This window comes from Chelonia mydas, chromosome 6, assembly GCF_015237465.2.
Source record: "Chelonia mydas isolate rCheMyd1 chromosome 6, rCheMyd1.pri.v2, whole genome shotgun sequence".
Taxonomy (NCBI): Eukaryota; Metazoa; Chordata; order Testudines; family Cheloniidae; genus Chelonia; species Chelonia mydas.
The window spans coordinates 84,113,379-84,134,078 of record NC_051246.2 but is presented as its reverse complement, the minus strand read 5'-3'; the positions used below and the strand labels follow the sequence as shown (position 1 = coordinate 84,134,078).

Below are 20,700 nucleotides of genomic sequence, written 5' to 3'. Positions count from 1 at the left end.
CATGTTCTATTGAATTGTGATTATGAAATCATCATTTTGTTTTCTTTGCTTCACTTTGAAAGGCTAATGCAAACCTAGAATGCATCAGGCAAGGTATTTCCATTAGAGATAGGGAAGAGTTATTACCATTTACAAGGCACTGGTGAGATCTCATCTGGAATACTGTGTGCCATGCTGGTCTCCCATTTTAAGAAAAGTGAATTCCAACTGGAACAGGTGTAGAGAAGGGCTACTAGGATGGTCAGAGGAATGGAGAAACTATCTTAATAGAGGAGACTTAAGGGGCTTGGTTTGTTTAGCCTAACCAAAGGAAGGCTATGGGGAGCTAAGATTGCTCTCTGTTAATACATCAATGGGATAATGGGAGGGAGAGGAGTTATTTAAGTTAAGGGCCAGTGTTGACACAACAAATGGATATAAATGACCATCAACAAGTTTAGGCTTGAAATTAGACAAAGGTTTTTAACCATCAGTGAAGTAAAGTTCTGCAACAGCCTCCCGAGGGGAGCAGTGGGGGCAAAAATCCTAACTGGTTTCAGGAATGAGCTTGATAAGTTTGGAGGGGATGGTATGATATTGCCTACAATGACATGTGGCCCATCTGGGATTGCTAGTAGCAAATATATCTCCAGTGCCTGCAGATGGAACGCTAGATGGGGGGAGGCTTCTGAGTTGCTACAGTGAGTTCTTTTTCCAGGTATCTGGCTGGTGGGTCTCACCAACATACCCAGGATCTAACTGATCACCATAATTTGGGTTGGGAAGGAATTTTCTCCCGGGTTTCATTGGCAGACCCTTAGGGGCTTTTTGCTTTCCTTTACAGCATGGGGCACAGGTCACTTGCTGATTTAACCTAGAGTAAATGGTGGATTCTCTGTAACGTGAAGTCTTTAAACAATGATTGATTACTTCAGTAACTCAGCCAGAGGTTACAGATCTATTACAGGAGGTTGGGTGGGTGAGGTTCTGAGGCCTGCAAAGTGCAGGAGGTTAGACTAAATGATCACAATGGTCCTTTCTGGCCTTAAAGTCTGAGAGTCTATGAGAAAATGTTACGATGTTTGTAGGGCACAGATGATTAATATTTTAGAGGAGGTCGATTAAATGTTATGATTTTCTTTTCACTGTTGAGTTCAGTTGTGAAATTCTACATTTTTCTTTTTAATGCATGAAAATAGTCTGTTCCAGTACATATAACAAGTACAGCAGAAATTGAGTTGGTTTGGAAATGGTGAATATGAAATGAATATATCTTTACCATTTTGCTTCATTAAATACACCAAATTGTTATTGCAGAATCTGTTTGTGACATGATAAACAGTTTACAGCATGTAAAATTGTTGATTAGTACAAGATGATGAACTATGCTTCATATCTGCATTGTCTCAAGATACCTTTCTGCATCTCTTCTAGCTTAGCGTTTGCAACGTTTTTCTTGGACTTTTTTTTTTTTTTTTTAAATACGTATTCTATACCTTTCCTGTCTTGCTAGCTTCACTGGGATCAGGTCACTGTTTGCTTAATATAAAAGCGATTAACTTAATGGCCTACAAAAGCCATGGAAATCAGAGCTCAGGAGGATATAGAGTGCTATCAGAGAGGCTCCCGAACAGTGATGATTATACTGTCTCCTTCTTTATTGTTTTCCCTTTCAAGGATACAATATCAACCCCATTTCTGATGCCTCCTGAATATAGGATCACTCCTTCCTTAGCTCTGTATTTTTTCTGTGTGCGGTTGTTAGCCGTTTAATATTATTTAAAGATATAATATTGTTTGGATATTTTTTTAAACTTCAGTGTAGCGTGTAGGGAACTCTTCTATGGTCAGTACACTGCTCTTAACAAATGCAGCCACACCCACAGCCATATTCTTATTTGCAATACTTTTCTAAGTATGGTTGGTGAGTAGTATTTTTATCAGGCAAATCCCCTAGTAAATCAATGGTTTATCTCCCTTTGTTAAAACTTTATTATTTAAAATAAGTGAAACTACTGCTCAGCCTTCTCATGTGGTTAAGTCAGATTACATAAAACATATCAGCAAATTCTTTATCCCTACTATAGTCTTCCTATGCATTGTTGGAATATTGCAAGAAACATCCCAGTGACTTTAGTTGGAATTTTCTGAATTTTAAGGAGATACTGAAATGCTTTGTTGGACTGGGGCAAGAGTACCCAGCACCTTGCAGGAGCAAGATTCCTAATGCGTAGAAAGTGATCTCATTATATATATGAAAAAATTTCATGTGGGCTTTTAAAATCAGATAATCTAAAAATAATAGGGTAGGAAAGATACTACTAACTAGGAATAGTATATTTGATTATGCTTTTCCAAAACATTCTCTCCTGAACCCCATAAGGAAATTCATATTTGTTTACCATGATAAGGGACTTACCTCCCTGTCTTGTGTGTAGAGTTTGGCAAGAAAAGCATTTGAAATCCTGAGTTTTTAATGGAGAAAAGGAAAAATTCAAATTTTGTGTGTTACCTTTCGCATGGCAAGTTTCAGTTTGAGGTGGCTTGAAACAGTTCATATAAAATCTCTCAAATGTTTATCAGTGCATAGTAAAACCAAAAATACTTCATAAACTGTGACACTGCTAATGTGGATACCTATTTTTGACATATGAAGATTGTGGCCATTTAAAAACACTTTTTCTCCAAATTGCAAGAGCGTGTTGGCCTAGTTTGAGAATTGCCTCTGAAGTTGTATTTTCTTCTAAAAAATTATGCCTTTTGGGTAGAACTTTGCATACACAAAAAAAGCATCTGATGATGCCAAAAGTACATTTTAATGTTTAACTTAAAAATAGCTCATATCTGTCTTTATTTGAGAAAATAAAACGTGCATCTGGCTTGACAGTTTCTAGGTCTCATTTCTTCCTGATGTGATATAAAATGACTAAAACCCCCCCCACATTTTTATGAGTTTAATGGAAAGTTCTGATCAGTTGAAACAGTGCTACCGAGTTTCATTATAACAACATATAGTAAAGCTTAAATTAAAAAAAAAACTTTATGAAACATTAAGATTGTGATAAACATTGACAAGCAAGAAATTAAAACATGAGAGTAACATTTTACCATTTATACACGATGTGAGCATTAGTAACAATAGTCTGAATTAAGGGTTTAGATATTAACTTTACCTTTTGAACTTGCTTACGTTAGTCTTTTATCACAATGGTGTTAGAAACATCTTCTAATAAAAGAATTGAAAAGGTGCATCCCCTGTTAGAGCTATTTTCATCTCAAGTAATCATCTGGTCAAACATTCTATTAAATTTATTATTCTTTTGCAATTATAGAGTCCAAACCTGCCACCCTTACTCGAGCAAGTAGTCCTTACCTGTATAGTCCAGTGGAAGTCAGTGAGGCTATTCATGTGAGTAAGGAATGCAGGATTGGGCCCACATTAATTACTGAACTAAAAAACTGAGTTTCAGTAAAATTATTTGTATTTTCAATTGAATACAAGAAAGAAAAAAGTCCCAGTTTAATCAATTTCATTTTTTAAATATGTATTCTATAACTTAGATGCTAGCACACTAAGCTTCATTTAAGCAACATATATAACAGTGTTGTAATTATTACAGTTTCACAGAAATAAGTAAAGACATGAGAAATTTTAATACATAAATTTAATACTTATTTTAATACATAATTATGATTTTTGCTGACTTAACTTCCTTAATTTTTAAGGAATGAAATTTGTAAATTTAGGGGAAACTGTATTAGCATCCTTTGTTATAGTAAACATTTTATCTTACAAATACTTCAAGCCCACTTATATGAAACTCATATCCATCTTTAATTAAAATAAAGATTTTTTTTTTTTTTTTTAAAACAAGAAGAAACGCCTGTTTAACAGGCATCTAGTATGCCAAATTCCAGCCTGGAGCAAACTTTTTTTGGCTGGATTCTCAGACCCTGAAAATAGAGATTAGTTAAGGCATGTGAATGCCAACTTAACTTAGTAAAACTATCAAATTATTTAAATTCAAAAACTTTTTTCATTTTAATTGGCAATGAAGGCTATTTACTAATTTTAGTAACTCAGAGATACAGCCCTGATGCAAAGCTGATCCCATATTGTGGAGCTACTGTCTGACACGCTCCTGTCTGCTTTCTGCTGGGTCTCACAAACTCCTGTCCCTTTCCAGGCTGGATTGATGTCACCTGGGATGCTGGTGGCTCTAACTCTTACCGTATGGGCGCAGAAGGAAAGTTTGACCTCAAGCTTGCACCAGGGTACGACCCTGATTCAGCGGCATCACCCAAACCTGTTTCATCCACTGTTTCAGGCACAACGCAGTCATGGAGCAGCTTGGTGAAAAACAACTGTCCAGACAAGACGACTGCTGCTGCAGGCTCCTCAAGTAGAAAAGGAAGCAGCAGTTCTGTGTGTAGCGTGGCCAGTAGCAGCGACATCAGCTTGGGTTCGAGCAAAATGGAGCGGAGATCAGAGAGTGTAATGGAACAGAATATAGTTTCAGGCACTGACGTCCACGAGCCAATTGTTGTTCTGTCTTCTGCTGATAACATGCCTCAAGCTGAAGTAGGGTCATCATCCAGTGCAAGCACCAGCACCTTAACAGCGGACATGGGAAATGAAAATGCAGAAAGGAAGTTAGGTCCTGACAATTCCATACGTACTCCTGGGGAGTCTAGTGCTATATCCATGGGAATTGTTAGTGTGAGCTCTCCTGATGTTAGTTCAGTATCTGAACTGACCAATAAAGAAGCAGCTTCCCAACGACCCCTTAGCTCTTCAGCAAGTAACAGACTTTCAGTGAGTTCTTTGTTGGCTGCTGGTGCTCCAATGAGCTCCAGTGCAAGTGTTCCTAATTTATCTTCACGTGAAACGTCTAGCTTGGAGTCTTTTGTACGAAGAGTGGCAAACATAGCACGTACCAATGCCACTAACAACATGAATTTAAGCCGAAGTAGCAGTGATAACAACACTAATACTTTGGGAAGGAATGTCATGAGCACTGCAAGTAAGTAAGATATATTTTTGTCAGAAAATGAGATCAAATGCTTCATGTAAGAGGGATGTGGAAGGATGTGTCTGTCTTTGGCTTCCTTTTAGACTTTAAATGTGGTCCATTCTGAAAGCTTTATATGGAATTTACATCAGCCCCCATTTCCTGTGTTTTTGTATAACTCATGAAGAGTTCATTGTGTTTGGGAAATGGCGTATTGCTGTTTCTTCACTAATTTGTAACTATATTGGTGTCAATTGTCCTTGTTCCCTCTGTAGCATTCTCCAAACAAGAAAATAAGTTTATTCCTGTAACACATTTTTGAAAATGTGCTACTTCAACAAAATTAGAGATGCTGGAAAAGTAACAGCAGCTGATTTATGAGGCTGCTTCTTTAATCTGTTCCATATTACATATATTTACACACATGCAGAGGTCTGATCTACCGTGAGGGGGAAAAGTATATATGTAATTACCAGTATTACTAGGGGATTTTCCTGCGCATTGTGAATTGATTCTGTAGACTTAAAACTAAATAACACAGTAAAGGAAAAAATAGTGTACAGTAGAAAGATATTTTAAAATTTCCATGGATATAATTTCCCACTTAATATTAAGGCCAACTGTAATCCACTTTACTGAATTCATTATGATGTGTATAGTTTGTGTATAATTATGGCTTTGATCCAACAAATCTTAGGCATATGCCTAACTTTAAGCATGTGTGTAGTTCCATTGTTTTCAATGGTACTGTATGTGTTTTGAGGCAAGGTATGTGCTACAGCCCTTTGCTGGATTTAAGGTACAGTAAGGGAAGTATATAAAATCCTGCTGTTTATTATGAGTTAGTTCACTCTTCTGAGTTTTACAATGGCACTGTCTCTCACTTGGTGTATCATATAACTTGTAGATGTTTGTTTTGTAAATTTGGCCAATTATGTTGTTTAAATTAGGGGAAGGCATTGATGAGCAGCCTTTTATCAAATTGACCAAGTTCAGAGAAATGAAGCCATCCTAACCAGAAAGCAACAGTTCAGTTTCATATTAGAATTGCCATACCTTTTGTATTCCTTTTCCTTGTATTCTTTTTCTCCAAATAGGTGAATGACCAGCTACAGTAAAAGGGATTGCTCCTTGTTCCTTTTGTGTGTGCGCGCATGTGTGTTCATCTTTTTTCTTTGAATGATGATGTATAGAAAACTTTTCAGTTTGTTTTTGCTATCCATTCTTATGTTCATACAGTGAGATCAGGAAAAATAATTTAACACTTTGGGGCAGGCATAAAGATAAAGGGGAATAGAGGGAGGAGTAGAGGAAGAAAGAGATTACTGGCTCTTTGTTTCATAGAGCAGGAGAACAGTGCCAGTAATGCTGAAGTTAATTTGTGTTGGGGGAGGGGAGGCTTTGATTGAAAACAATAGTATGTGTTTTAAAGCACACTTAATTAGCTTCCTAGAATTTGGCAGCATGTTAAGACATATATTGTGAAACAGTAGTGATGCAAAGTGCAAGTAAACCCAGTCCTTAACTTGCCAATTGCTTATTTCAAAATTAAATCTTAATTAAAAAAAAATTCTCTCCTTTTAGGAATTATTGTGAATTTTATAAAAGGAGAAAATGGCATCTAGTATAGATGTGGCACCAAAGACTAAATTCAATAAAGAAACCATACTTAGTATGATGCATATGTAACCCACAAACCTCCTGGGTGTTGTGTTTTGTCCCATCTAGTGGCACCGAGACCACTTAGAGAGAGGTGAATGAGTCTGCTCTACAGCCTTTGCGAAGAGCCATATGGCTTTTAGCTCGTAGTAAAGGCTCATGCACTAAGCTCCAGAGGTCCCAGGTTCGATCCCGCCCACTGTTGCTTTTACAAGTGGGGGCTCATCTGGGATATTTAACTGAGAAGTCTCTGAAGCTTGGGACGCGCTGGGGTTACACATAGCTAAGTGGAGGGCCTGGAATTCAGATACATTTTGCCTATAGGCTTGTCCAGAAACCGTCTGTCTGAAATTACAGATGATTGGGTCTGAGGATCTAGCTATTATGGTTGCAATTTAAAAATATCAGCATTTACCAGTAGTTACTATGCAGTGGTATCTGAGCTAACCAGTTTCTGTACGCTTGTATAACCGTGTAATAACAGCTGGCATGTGCTGACTTTGACTTCTACTGTACCTCCTCCTTATTCTAGTAACAACTTGCTGTTGCTACTGTGGTTGTGTATGAGAAGATATCCACACTATTATAATCCCCCTTTTCAGGCTCTTCAAACTTAAAAAAAAAAAAAAAAAAAAAAATATCCTTGGGCCTGAAATTTCTCGTGCTTGTCTTTAAAGAGGTATGGGGCAGTGAGAGGTCTCTTTAGGAGGTGAAGTTAGCTACTTAAAGGAAACCTCAAAATTTAAATCTAGTTTGTGAAATTATTTTCAGGTACTATACCTGCCTGGGATACCTCAGTCAATTTTTGTGATGTTCCTAGTTTTAATTTTTAGCCTATTGTGTAAGACTCATATCAGCAAAGGGGAAATGACTGACTACAGAATGAAACAGAAGCAGTAACATTTATTATACACAAAGCTATCAAATGCACTGAGTAAACAAACTGAATTTTTTTCTAAACTCTTTCTAATGTGATTAAATTGCTTGTATCCCTTTTGGAAGCAATTTCCAAAATTGCTTTTTTTAATAATTAAAAAGCTTATTTTTAAAACTTCAAACTCCTGTATTTCACAGGTTTTATAGAAGTAATGTTTGAAAATCCCATAACATGCAGCAAGCTATATTTTTATTGTGGCCTGAGCCTGCGAACATACACAATCTTTACTTCAGGCATGTGAGAAATCCCATTGAAGTTAACGGGACAATTCACTTGCTTAAAGTTAAGCATGTGCAGAAATATTTGCAGGATTGAGGCTTACGTGTTTGATTTCTTACAGATACACCGTACAGCACTGCATATATAATCACGGTCACCATGTAAATACCCAGAATTCTGCCCATTGAATTACAGTAAACAAAGCTGCACATATGTCAGTTATCATTAAGGCCCTACTTCATTCGTGATATTGTGGATCCTGCGATATTGGGCTACCACTACAGTTTTTATTTTAATTAGCTTGCTCTGCACAGTCCACAATTTTGCATACATTTTGATTATGCATTTAGTACTGCAATAACAGTAAAATATAAAAGGCTAAAGTGATTGGACTTGATTTCTACAGTAATTGTGTTAAGACTTTTATAATCTTCTGAAGCTTATATTGTACCAGTCACCTTTCTTTTGTAATGAATGTACTATTGTTGCAGCATAATGTCTTGTTAAAAAAAAAACAACAAAAAAATAGCAGGCATAACATAATACTAGAGTGTTTATATCCTTCCAGCAATTTTTTTTAAACAAATAGGTCTTCTCTGGCTTTTCCAAATTACCACTATTAATAAAGGTCCATTATTACTTTTCTGCGATTTTCCATGTCTTGTCTGCACCTCAGCCGCAATTATTTGAAGATCATCCAGTAATTCAAATAGGGCCTTAATTATTATACATTTAAAATAAAACGCAGTTAGTGTATTTTATGAGCATGCAGTCACAGTTCTTTTTTTCTTGTTTTTAGTCTTTAATGTTTTTTAAAAAGGTAAATTCAGAAAATGATTTTAAGATAAAATCATGGATGAGATTTTTAACACAAGTTTGGAAATTAAGTTACATTTTTCATAGCACCTGTGACTGAAGTACATTGCCCATATTAATGAATAAACACAGTACATAGAATTAAACAAAATAGTACATATGTGAGAGAATGTCAGGTTAGGGTTTCTGTAGGATTTGTAAAATGTACAAACATCAGAATCTACAAAATTATATCCGTTCTAATGTTTCTAACTGTCTTTTTGCAGTTAGAATATTTTCTCTGTATATCTATTAAATTGTATTGACATTAGTTAGAGAAGAGATCAAATCAGATTAAACTGGGTTTTAAAGAAGATATTGCAGATTTCCAAGCAATTTGTATACAGTGGGATGTATTTAATAAAATTTTGCTTAGTTTACATGGAGGTTGTTCCAAAATGGACATGCAGTCTATTTTACACCCACCAAACAGTTGCTGTACACCTCTGTGTTTAGGACCCCTCTTCTCATAGGCTTCCTAGACAGGTTACCTATGGTGACTTTCAAGCCAAAAAAGCCCACATTTTTTTTCCCCCCCAAACACAGGACTCATGCATGTAAATTGTGCTCTTCGAATCATTTATTGTATCTTACCATATCTTTATAGCTTCTCCTCTTATGGGTGCCCAAAGTTTTCCTAATCTGACTACAACTGGTACCACATCAACAGTGACCATGTCTACATCCAGTGTTACTAGCAGCAGCAATGTAGCTACAGCAACTACAGTTTTATCTGTTGGTCAGTCACTTAGTAACACTCTAACTACTAGCCTAACATCAACATCTAGTGAGAGCGATACAGGTCAGGAGGCAGAATATTCTTTATATGGTAAGTTTCATTTTTAAATGAACATAAGCAGACCTCCCATTAATGATTTTCCTTTTCTTCTTTATCTTTTTGATGGTTTTTTGTTTAGTATTTTATTTCCTGAGCAGTGTTTGAGAGTTGAGCTGTTCACCTGTCATGAGTTATGCAAGGCTGTGCTCATTCAAAGGAGTTTTGATATAATGGCAGTGTTTTTGTCCATTTTTTTTTTATAGTCTAAATCTCTCTCCTCTTACTGATTTTTTTTATGTAGCCATTTAAATATTATATTTGATTTTTTGTAAAAATTGGACCAATGAGTTTAATGTCTAAAACATTCAGTAAATAGGTGTATTTTAAAATCAAACTTTCTTCTGTGTGTGTTGTATAGGTATATTGGTCCAGATTTTTAAAGGTATTTAGGCATTCCTGTGCTTAGCGTTACAGTTCCTAACTGATTCAGGAGCCTAAATATCATTTTCAAAAGGGTCTGAATCCCTTTTGAAGATGAGATTTAGTCTCCTAAACCAGTTGCAATTCTATACACAGCAATGCCCAAATGCCTTTTAAAAATCCAGGCCATTGCCTTTTATCTCAGCGATAACACATTTTATTTTATGAATCGTGTGTGTGTGTGTGTGTGGTTCCAGGAATCCCAATACCAGAGGAATGTCAACAAATTGAAGGGAATTTAAAAAAATGAAATGATTAAGAGGATGGAATGATCTTATTTATGAGGAAAGACACAAAAGAACTTAAGTTAAATGCACAATACAGATTAGCTTGGCTAAATGCTAACTATGGGATAGGATAAGCAGTTAAAGGGTGTAAATACTAAAATGGAAAAGGGGGAATTTAGGGTAGTCTAAGGTGAGTAATATATAGGAGTGAAAGGGATGAAATTGAGCCAAGGAAAATTTAGGCTGGATATCAGGAAATACTTTGTAGCATAGAGGTTTATTAAACTGGGGAATAGCCTCCTAAGGGAGGTCATGAGAACTCCATTACATGAGTCATTTAAAACTAAAATGAACAAAGCACTTAAAGAATGTAGAGAAAAGTTCTGTCTTGGGCCCTCATCTAATGCCCATTCACTTCAATGGATTAGGCCCATTAGAGGGGATGGTCAAGATGTCTGAATATGCCTTTTCCATTTCTAATTTGTTTGATTCTGTGACACTAAATGGAACCAGTGTCACTCAAATATCTACATGTTGACAAAAACTTTTGTTCTGGCTCGGTGGCTGGGCTTAAAGCATACTGTACTTGGGAAAGACTGATGTGGTAGTCATAGAATTCCTGCTGGAGTCTTGGGAACGACACAGAGGTTGCTTGGATAAATGAATTTATTTGTGCAGATACCCCCCCCCACACACACACACACTAAAAAAAACCCCTCTTTAGTAGACACTAGGGGAGTACGGGTGATTATACATTTTATCTTTAAAAATGGTGTTAACAAATATATTATCAAAAGAGTCTGTTACATTATGTCATTTGTAAGGCTCCGTGTCTGTCATGGAGGTCATGGAAGTCACTGGTTCCATGACTTCTGCAATGGCCCCCCAGCTAAGATTTAGTCATGGGTATTTATAGTTCAAGTCATGGACAGGTCACGGGCTGTGAATTTTTGTTTATTGCCTGTGATCTGTCTGTGACTTTGCCTAAAAATACCCATGATTAAATCATAGCCTTAGTCATATGTCATGGTTTGGAACACACACTTAATGTTAGTAAAAAGGACACCATTAATTTGAAATTAGTTCTGAAAATGAGTTAAAGGTATTTAAAGGTCGTAACCACCCCCGAGTACCACTTCCAATCTTTGTAGTTTTACAGTCCACATATTTACACAAATATGAAAGACCCACAATAAAAGGGGAAACTGACTGTGTGACTGAATATAAAATGCTATGAAATGCATAATATAAACTGAAGAGATAAAGATTTTTTCCCCCATTTTTACCAGTTCTGTGATTGTAGGTGTTACTTTTAACAAATAGTGAGAGACACATACACTGCTAAATATTTTTACTGTGTCCTTTGAACAGACTCCTGTTTCTTTGCCAAGTGTGCTATCTTAGGTGCTTTACCTTTTTTTCTTTTCCACATTGCCAGAGTATCTTGAACTAGGTTTTAGCCCTGTCTTCTTTAATAGTTATTTTGTTTAAATGAAATCTGTTTTCATTCTTTCTTCTCTGCTTTTAGTTTTCAAAATTATTTAATTTTTTTTTAAAATGGGTTTGTGTCTCTTTTATTTTATATATAGATTTTCTTGATAGCTGCCGGGCAAGTACTCTATTAGCAGAGTTAGAGGATGATGAGGATCTGCCTGAGCCAGATGAGGAAGATGATGAAAATGAAGATGACAATCAAGAAGATCAGGAATATGAGGAAGTTATGGTATAGTATATACCTACCATACAAAAATATTTTCCATTTAAATAAAGTATGCATATTGAAGGCTATGTAAAACACCCATAGATATGCTAGCAATGTGGAGACCTAGAACTGGCTTTTCTATCCTTAGAGCTTATTTAGAGTTATAATAAATACATAAGAGTACCCGCTCCATGCTCTGAGTCAACTTGACAAATTCTTAAAACAATTCAGCATAAATAGATGTTGACAGTTACTTGCTAGTAGCACTATGCCAGCCGTAACATAAATATACCAAATTAATAAACCTCACCAATTAAACCACTGTACTACCTCCCCAATCTGACCCTCGGTTTGTTGGCCAGCAATTAAAAATATGGCTTGCAGTGTGCCCTGAACGCTAATAAGCTTGGACTGTTACAGACTGTGATCAGGGAATGAAAGTTAAAAGGTGCAGGGCCGTGATAGTGAGTGCCATTTCACCAGCTCCTTCTTTTTTGTACCAAAGGAGCTATAGCTCATGTGCTTCCATGGCAGTATCTTATAAGGAGAAAAGGAAATTTCTAACACTGGCAGGTCACAGCCTTTTCAGACCTTTATAGGCTAAAACCAGCATCTTAGAATCAGCCCAGAAACCAATGAACAGCTAGTTCAGATCATAGATCACCAGTTTAATGTGCTCATAAAATGACACACAACTTAACAAATAGTCTGCCAAATTCTGAGTACCCGCTGCAATTTCTGGGTGGATTTAAGACACAGCCCCATGCAGAGAGCATTGCAGTAATGAAATCTCCAGGTGACAAAGAAAAAGGATGATAGTTGCATCCAAAGTTTACAGTTCACTGTCAACATCAAAAGCAGTGGGTACAACCTTCTGGCTGTGTGAAAGTGAAAAAAGCTGACCTGCCACAGCTGCTACCTTCTCTCCTGTTATCAGTTGGGAATCTAATCAGACTCCTGGACTGAGAACCTGATCCACAAATGATGGGAACACAACTTCAGTAACAAGAGCCAATGTTATTCTGGCCAAATCTTCTACTTCCCCTAGTTCAGTGATTCTCAATCAGAGAAACGCGTACCCCTGGAGATGTGCAGAGGTCTTCCAGAGGGTACATCAACTCATCTAGATATTTGCCGGGTTTTACAACAAAGCACTAGCAAAGTCAGTACAAACTAAAATTTCAGCGCGGCAATGACTTGTTTATATTGCTCTATATACTATACACTGAAATGTAACTACAATATTTATTTACAATATTATTCCAATGGATTTATAATTATATGGTAAAAATGAGAAAGTAAGCAATTTTTCAGTAATAGTATCCTGTGACACTTGTGTATTTTTATGTCTGATTTTGTAATTAAATAGTTTTTAAGAGAGGTGAAACTTGGGGATACCCAAGACAAATCAGATTCCCGAAAGGTGTACAGTAGTCTGGCAAGGTTGACCAGTATCACTTCAGACTTTAGATTGAATTTCGGTAGCTTTGGAAGAAAAAAAGTGCACTGTATTTAAAAGTCCTTAAAAAATAAAACCTCACACACAGAGGTCTTGCCTGACCCATTGTGCTTGATTCCATGTTCTGGTTTGATTCCTTGATAGCTGTGATGTCACAGTATGTATGTGCTGGGACCTCAGAAAAAGAGGTGGCGAGAATGGACATTGCAGGAGCTAAAATGAGAAACATAAGACTTCTGGTGGTAATGGTTCTGAATTTCCTCTTAGTTTGCCTATGGAGTAATTCTTCACATCTTTTCAGATGTACTGAACATCTACAAATCACCTTGACTTCATTGGGATTCATGTGTGCTCACACTTATGTAAATCCGGCTACTTAGATGCCTAAACATAGATTTAGAAACCTAATTTGTGGGAATCCAAGTTTGACAGCTTTGGCCTTACTATTTTATCTTTGAAGGTTTCCTTAAATGTTTCAGTTATTTCCATGGGAATTTGTGAACAACCTCTTGTGGCTAATTTAACATGCAAATTGAAATATTTTTAAATCCTATTGTTTGTTAGTGGATAAGAGATCCTGGTAAGGTTGTGCTTTCAGTGAAAACTTTGAAACTATTTTTAAATATAGATCACTAAATGCTTTCCAATTAATTATTTTGAAGGCTAAAAATTAATTTTTAGTGAAAGTCATGGGCAATAAACAAAAAATCACGGCCTGTGACCTGTCCATGAGTTTTACTATAAATGCCCCTGACTTAATCGTAGCTGCTTCTTGGGCCCCAGGACACTGCAGCTGCTCTGAGGCCACCCACTGGGGGTATGGCTGGCCCTGGGGCCGCTGCAGATGTGGAAGTCATGGAGGTTCCGGAAAGTCACGGTATCTGTGACTTGCGTGACGTCTGTGACAGACTCTCAGCCTTAATTATTTTCCCTGTTGTCTTGTATTGATGAATAAAATTGTTCGGAGTGGCAGGGAGTGCATTTGTAGCTACAAACAGCGTCAATTTGTGAATAGTATTCCCAATGTGTATTTAATAGTAGTATTTTTTCAAAATGTAGATCTCAAAGCACTTTACAAAAATGGGTAAGGATAGTTAACTCCCACTTTTCACTTGAAAAAAATGGAGGTTTTGACCTTGCTGAAGGTAACTTAAGAAGTTAGATCTTGGGAATAGAACCCCAGTACTCCTTTTTAGTTCGTTTTTAGTTTTACCTTTTATATAACTCTGCCTTATTTTGTAACTACTCTTTTTTGTTTAACTGTTGATCAAATGGTTTCTGTGTGGAATCTTGCTTCAACAGGAAGAAGAGGAATATGAAACTAAAGGTGGACGCAGAAGAACGTGGGATGATGACTATGTATTGAAACGTCAGTTTTCTGCTTTGGTTCCTGCTTTTGACCCAAGACCTGGCCGTACTAATGTCCAACAGACAACTGATCTAGAAATCCCTCCACCAGGTATGCTAGAAGAACATTGAGGCTATGTCTACATTGCAGTTAGACACCCACAGCTGGCCCAGGCTGCAAGGCTGTTTAATTGCAGTGAAGACTTCTGAGCTCTGGCAGCCATCCACCTCGCAGGATCCCAGAGCCTGGGTTGCAGCCTGAGCCTGAAGTCTACTCTGCAGTTAAACAGTCCCACAGTCCAAGCCCCATGAATCTCCATCAGCTGGCATCTAATTTGCCCTGAGAGTGCTTGTTCACACTATAAAAGCAAGGTACTGTAGGCAGTGTTCCCTCTAATTTTTAACAGGCCGTGTGCGCAAAAATTTTTTTCTGTGCTGCTGCCGAAGTACAAAAAAAAAAAAAAAAAAAAAAAAGCCGAAGCTGGAGTGCGTGCGGTGTTTCGCCATGTGCACGCGGTTTCAGATCTGTGTGCACGCACACAGCTTAGAGGGAACAGTGACTGTAGGTCTTTCTATCTGTAGTGCCCAATAACTGGAAGAGAGTTGTGGCTTCAGCCTGCAAGGGTTGTACAATAAATATCCATCCTTAGTACAAACAAATTGAAAGGACCCAGTATAAGGGGAAGATATTAAGGCTTGAAGGAGAAATTTAAGTGCATCTGGTAATTTAAAGGGAAGGATGTTGTCAGGTCCCTTGCAATCCTCTGCTACTATGGGAGAACCTGATAGTGAAATTGAATGAAAGAAATAAAGTTAACTATTCTGCTTTCATTGTCAAAACTGAAAAATGCAAATAAGTAAACAAATAAGTAAATCTAGATTTCAGAAATTCCTTTAGCTGTTGGCAACATAGATACATCATGCTGTTTTTAATATAATTTTATCCTAACACTGTTCCTTTGGGATATAGACATTTAATATTAAATCAGTAAATGTTCTTATAAGGGCATATTATTATTAATGTTAAGTAGTATGTGTGGGGACTACTTACGTTTCATGAATTTCTTGTTAATTGTTTCTTAAATGATTTTACAAATACAGGTACACCCCACTCAGAACTCCTGGAAGAAGTTGAGTGTATGCCATCACCTCGTTTAGCTCTTACCTTGAAAGTTACAGGTCTTGGTACAACTCGGGAAGTAGAGTTACCCCTAACAAATTTCCGATCTACCATCTTTTACTATGTACAGAAATTACTGCAGCTTTCCTGTAATGGCAATGTGAAATCTGATAAACTTAGACGTATTTGGGAGCCAACATACACGTAAGAGATTATAAATATATGAATGCATCTACAGTGGTTTTATTTGAGGATGACTGGCTAAGAAATTGCTGTAAAAATGCATGTTAAGATTTGTGACTGCCTTTTTCTCACAAGATGCAAAGAAAGTGATACCATCTGCAACTAATAACTTGAGGGAGAGAAGAGGGATTTTGCAGCAATGTAGAGTGGATCTGAAGAGAGTTGCTTCTGCCTGCTGCTCTTCTAAAATGCAGTGTTGAAGGAGGTGCTGGGAAGTAATCAGTGTCCTTAATAAAACGTGTCTGTGATGGCCTACTAGGGATGTGACTCAGTCCCTGGCCATACCCTGCTATATAGACTTTATGTAAAAGATCTAAATCTTTCTTACATTCTGTTGCTTGTATTATAATTTTTTATCTACATTTTTTTTATTGCAGATTCATTGTGGTTTTTGTAGTGCTTTGTAGAGTTTGGCATGGCTGATTTTGTATCTCTGATCTCATTAATGAAATTAGTGTTCAGTACAGTGGGGAGGTTTTCCATTCCATGAACTGTGAAGCATGATACACTATTAATCTATTTTGGTTTTCTTCTGAGTCCCTATCCCAGTTACCTTTTCAGTAGTAGTGTATTTTCACTCATCCTGACCTTGTATCCAAGGAACTAACAGGTTTTTCTCTGGGCCATTTTCAGTATTGTTCCCTGAGGGTATGTCTGTGCTGCAATTAGGAGGTATGTTTGTAGCAGGTGTAGACATACTTGAGCTACCTTTGATCTAGTTAGCCTGATCTACTTTAGAAGCCTTCAGTCATGTGCTTCAGGGTATATCTACACTGAATTCAGGAAGTGTGATTACAAAATAGGTAGACATATCCAAACTACCTTTTGATATAGCTAGATCAAAGCTAGCTCAAGGCACAATAGTAGTGAAACTGTGGCAACACAAGAGGCTGCACATGCTAGCCCCATCCCCCAACAGGACTCTAGTACAGATGTAAGCAGCAGCCAGGCCTTCACTGCTGTTGCTACTTGAGCTCACTTTGATCTAGCTACATCAAAGGTAACTCGGATATGTCTACATATGTTTCAGTCACACCTCCTGATTGTAGTGTAGACATATCCTGAAACATGACTGAAGGCATCCTAATGTAACCACATCCTTTCCCTACCTCTAGATAAATTCTGTTAGCAACTTTCTAGAGACCAGCATTTGTAGGATCACTCAGGCCCCATTTAAGCAAATGGAGCTTAAATGCTTTGCAGAAAGGAATGGCCTTAAACACATGTTTCTGAGCATGAGTGTAAGTGTTCTGCTGAGTTGGGGCATCTCACACTTGCTACCAGGAAGAACTGCAGCTACTGCTCTTTCGCAAGTCACCTAATAATCAAGCAACTTCCAACAAAACAATAAAGTATAACTGCAGAATGTAGAGGCTGTACTAAGGAGTCTGAGTGAATCAGTATAGCATTATTATGCTATTCTGAAAAGCTATTTAAAAACATTAACACTAGTCTTTTCATGTTTTAGAATCATGTACAGAGAAATGAAGGATTCTGATAAAGAGAAAGAGAGTGGAAAAATGGTAAGACTGATTTTGGTACTTTTGTTAATCCCTACATTGTGTGGCTGTTTAAACTATAACAAAACAAATCATTGCAGTTTGTGAAATGCAACATTTTTTTTAAAAAGCACTAACATAGTTCTTGAATATTTAGAAGATATGAGTGGAAATTTTTGTCAATGCATGTTCCTAAAGAAATTGTGTATAATGCATGTGAAATCTTTAGGACTTTACAATCAGGAAAGACCAACATTTGGTGGTTCCTGTTGTAGGGTTGCTGGTCAATAGAGCATGTGGAACAGTACCTTGGCACTGATGAATTACCAAAGAATGACTTGATAACCTACCTGCAGAAGAATGCAGACTCAGCTTTCCTGCGCCACTGGAAATTAACCGGCACTAATAAAAGTATTAGGAAAAACAGAAATTGTTCTCAGCTCATAGCTGCCTACAAGGTATATGTCCGCATCCAAACATGTTTTTTTTGGTTGGGAATGGCGGTGTGCTTCGTTTTGCAGCTTTGAAGGCTCTTGAGGAGGAGGGGTGTGACATGTGACTACAAAATTGCTGTATGGTTCATGTGCCAATATCAAGTTTAGTCTTTGCTGGCTCCATTTCTTTTACATGCCTTTTTGTCAGGAGCATTAATATTAAAAAGCACTCAGATCATAGTCTGGACCATAGTACTGTTTGTACTTTTAAAAGTTTTAATTCTCTAAAAGGCTAAACACAGTAACCCATTCTTGTTCGTAAAGTGATTAATTTACTTTGATACACTGTTGTAAAAATACTAGTCTCTATATTTTCATTCTAATAACCCTTTTTACAGGATTTTTGTGAGCATGGATCCAAATCTGGATTGAGCCAGGGAGCCATTTCCACTCTTCAGAACTCTGACATTCTTAGTTTGGCAAGAGAACAACCTCAGGCCAAAGCTGGTAGTGGGCAGAATTCCTGTGGTGTGGAAGATGTTCTGCAGTTACTCCGTATTCTGTATATAGTTGCAAGTGACCCTTACTCAGCACGAACTTCTCAAGAAGGTTTGTAAGTAGCCTAACATGGTTTATTCAGCACTTTACCGAAAACAAAATAAACAAGTTCTGTTCATATTTTCAGAAGGAGATGAGCAGCTTCAGTTTAATTTTCCACCAGATGAATTCACAAGCAAAAAAATCACTACAAAAATTCTGCAACAGATTGAGGTAAACATAATATAAATGCTGTAGTTTTAAGACTGTTTATATTCTTGATTGCTTTGGTTGTATGAAATTTAATAGCTGATTTGGTCATTTAGACTTCTGGATTCTTTTGCCCTTATTTGTCACATAGGTAAATTTATTTCCCTATTTTTAAAATCGTTAACTTTTTTTTTTAAAGCAATACAGTCTAACTAATCCAGATATAAAATATGATGGAAAAAGAAGAATCTAATAATATTAAAGATGGCACAAATATTGTGCCCTCCAGCCCATGAAAAATAAATCAGCTGACCCTACTAAAATGGAAAAATCTTCTAGCTGGCACAGACTTTTGTAGTTAATTTTTCAAATTTGGGTCTTGATCCTGCAAAAACTTAGTATTTTAAGCACATGAGTAATCCCATTGAAATTATTGGGTCTGCTTAGATACTTAAAATCAAGCACATACATAAGTATTTGCAGGACCAAGGTCTTATTTGTCACTTACATTTCAGTAAATGAAAAGTTTTGCTGTCCTAGCAATTTATCCAGAGACGCTGTGAAAGACCAGTGAGAGGTACTTAACTATCCTGAAACAACTCAATGCTCAGATCTCGATGTGTTAGTTGTAGATGGAATCCCTGACTTTGAAATCTGTATAGATGTACCTACGTTGGAAGAGGTTTGTTCTGTGATAAAGAAACTGCAAAGTGGGCTTGATGCTGGACCTGATGGCATAACACCTGAACTTCTCAGGTACACCATAGAGCCCATAAGGGGGCGTCTGTGCATACCTTTGCAGGACAATGTGCAATTACTGGGGACTCTGCTTCCAGCGCGAGCTTCGGCTACGCAGTATTATCATCCATAACAGATTCTAAAGCCCAAACTTGCCAGCTGGGATGCTGCTTGAGAGTCACTTACAGAAGAGCACCCATGGGGACACTGCTCAAAGAAGAGGAAGTGACTCATCTGGTGCAGTAACGATGGTTCTTCGAGATGTGTGTCCCTATAGGTGCTCCACAATCCACATGTGCATTCCACTATACGCACACCCCGAGCACGGTTGCCGGAAATTTTTCCCTCAGTGGTACCCATCAGGGCGACTCGAGCGCCCTGTGGTGCTGTGTGCTCAGAGTGCTGGTAGAAAGTAACCAGCCCACCCCATGTCCCCTCAGTTCCTTCTTACCACCTGTAACATTCGCTGGAACAGTTTTCCTTGCTTCAGCAAGCTCTCTCAGTGGTCGTCTTTTCCTTATAATTGTATATAGTTTGGTTAGTTGTAAATAGTTGGGTTTTTTTGCTGGTTTTAGTGTAGTTTGTTTAACTCGGAGAGTTAGCGGAGTTTTGTCCATTATCCAGTGCTGAGGAACGCCTGGGTTGCCAGGCTTCAAGACCTTCCCCTCCTGCAACAAGGCTATGGCCCTGGGCGACCTGTACTTTAGCTCCTCCCTGAAGTGCTTGGGAAAGGTTCATGTTGGGGACTGCTGCCAGATTTGCAGAGACTTGTTGGTTCTTATGGACAACACTACAGACATGTTTTATCTCAACAGGCAGGGAGGGGCTCACTCTTCTCCCCTGTGTCGGGAAGCAATTCAGCTGTGGGAGTTTTGCATGGGCCACTCAATCCACCTTCAGGCCTCTCACCTTCTGGGAGCACAGAACAGGCTGGCAGATGGCCTCATCAGGCTTTTCTCCAGTCATCACCCGAGTGGTCCATTCTTCCAGATGTTTTCCAGCAGTGGGGGATTCCCCCGATAGACTTGTTTTCAACCGAGTACAACAGGAAGTGTCACCAGTTCTGCCTCCCTGTGAGGCCACAGTCTGGGATCTCTCATGGATGCCTTCCTGCTACCGTAGTGAGGTCACCTTTTCTACGCTTCCCCCCATGCATCCCGCTCATGCATAAGGTTCTACTAATGATCAAGCGAGACCAGACCCGTATCATTCTGATAGCCCCAGCATTGCCTCACCAACATTGGTTGACCACTCTGCTGGGCCTG

General features: G+C 37.8%; 1 protein-coding gene across 10 annotated transcripts in view; it reads left to right on the top strand.

Annotated features, from left to right (window-relative positions):
• HECTD1 (HECT domain E3 ubiquitin protein ligase 1) overlaps positions 1–20,700 on the top strand; it is a 101,596-nt gene that overhangs the window by 66,441 nt on the left and 14,455 nt on the right. For 2 of the 10 annotated variants that reach the window (XM_037900540.2, XM_037900539.2), the window contains exons 25-33: positions 4,167–5,003; positions 9,269–9,490; positions 11,736–11,869; positions 14,610–14,766; positions 15,756–15,978; positions 17,486–17,540; positions 17,792–17,974; positions 18,349–18,559; positions 18,636–18,721. In XM_037900540.2, the coding sequence (XP_037756468.1) occupies positions 4,167–5,003; positions 9,269–9,490; positions 11,736–11,869; positions 14,610–14,766; positions 15,756–15,978; positions 17,486–17,540; positions 17,792–17,974; positions 18,349–18,559; positions 18,636–18,721 (2,108 nt within the window). The remainder of the gene's footprint in view (positions 1–4,166; positions 5,004–9,268; positions 9,491–11,735; positions 11,870–14,609; positions 14,767–15,755; positions 15,979–17,485; positions 17,541–17,791; positions 17,975–18,348; positions 18,560–18,635; positions 18,722–20,700) is intronic. The other 8 variants (XM_037900541.2, XM_037900543.2, XM_043548695.1 and 5 more) reach the window with 5 other exon arrangements.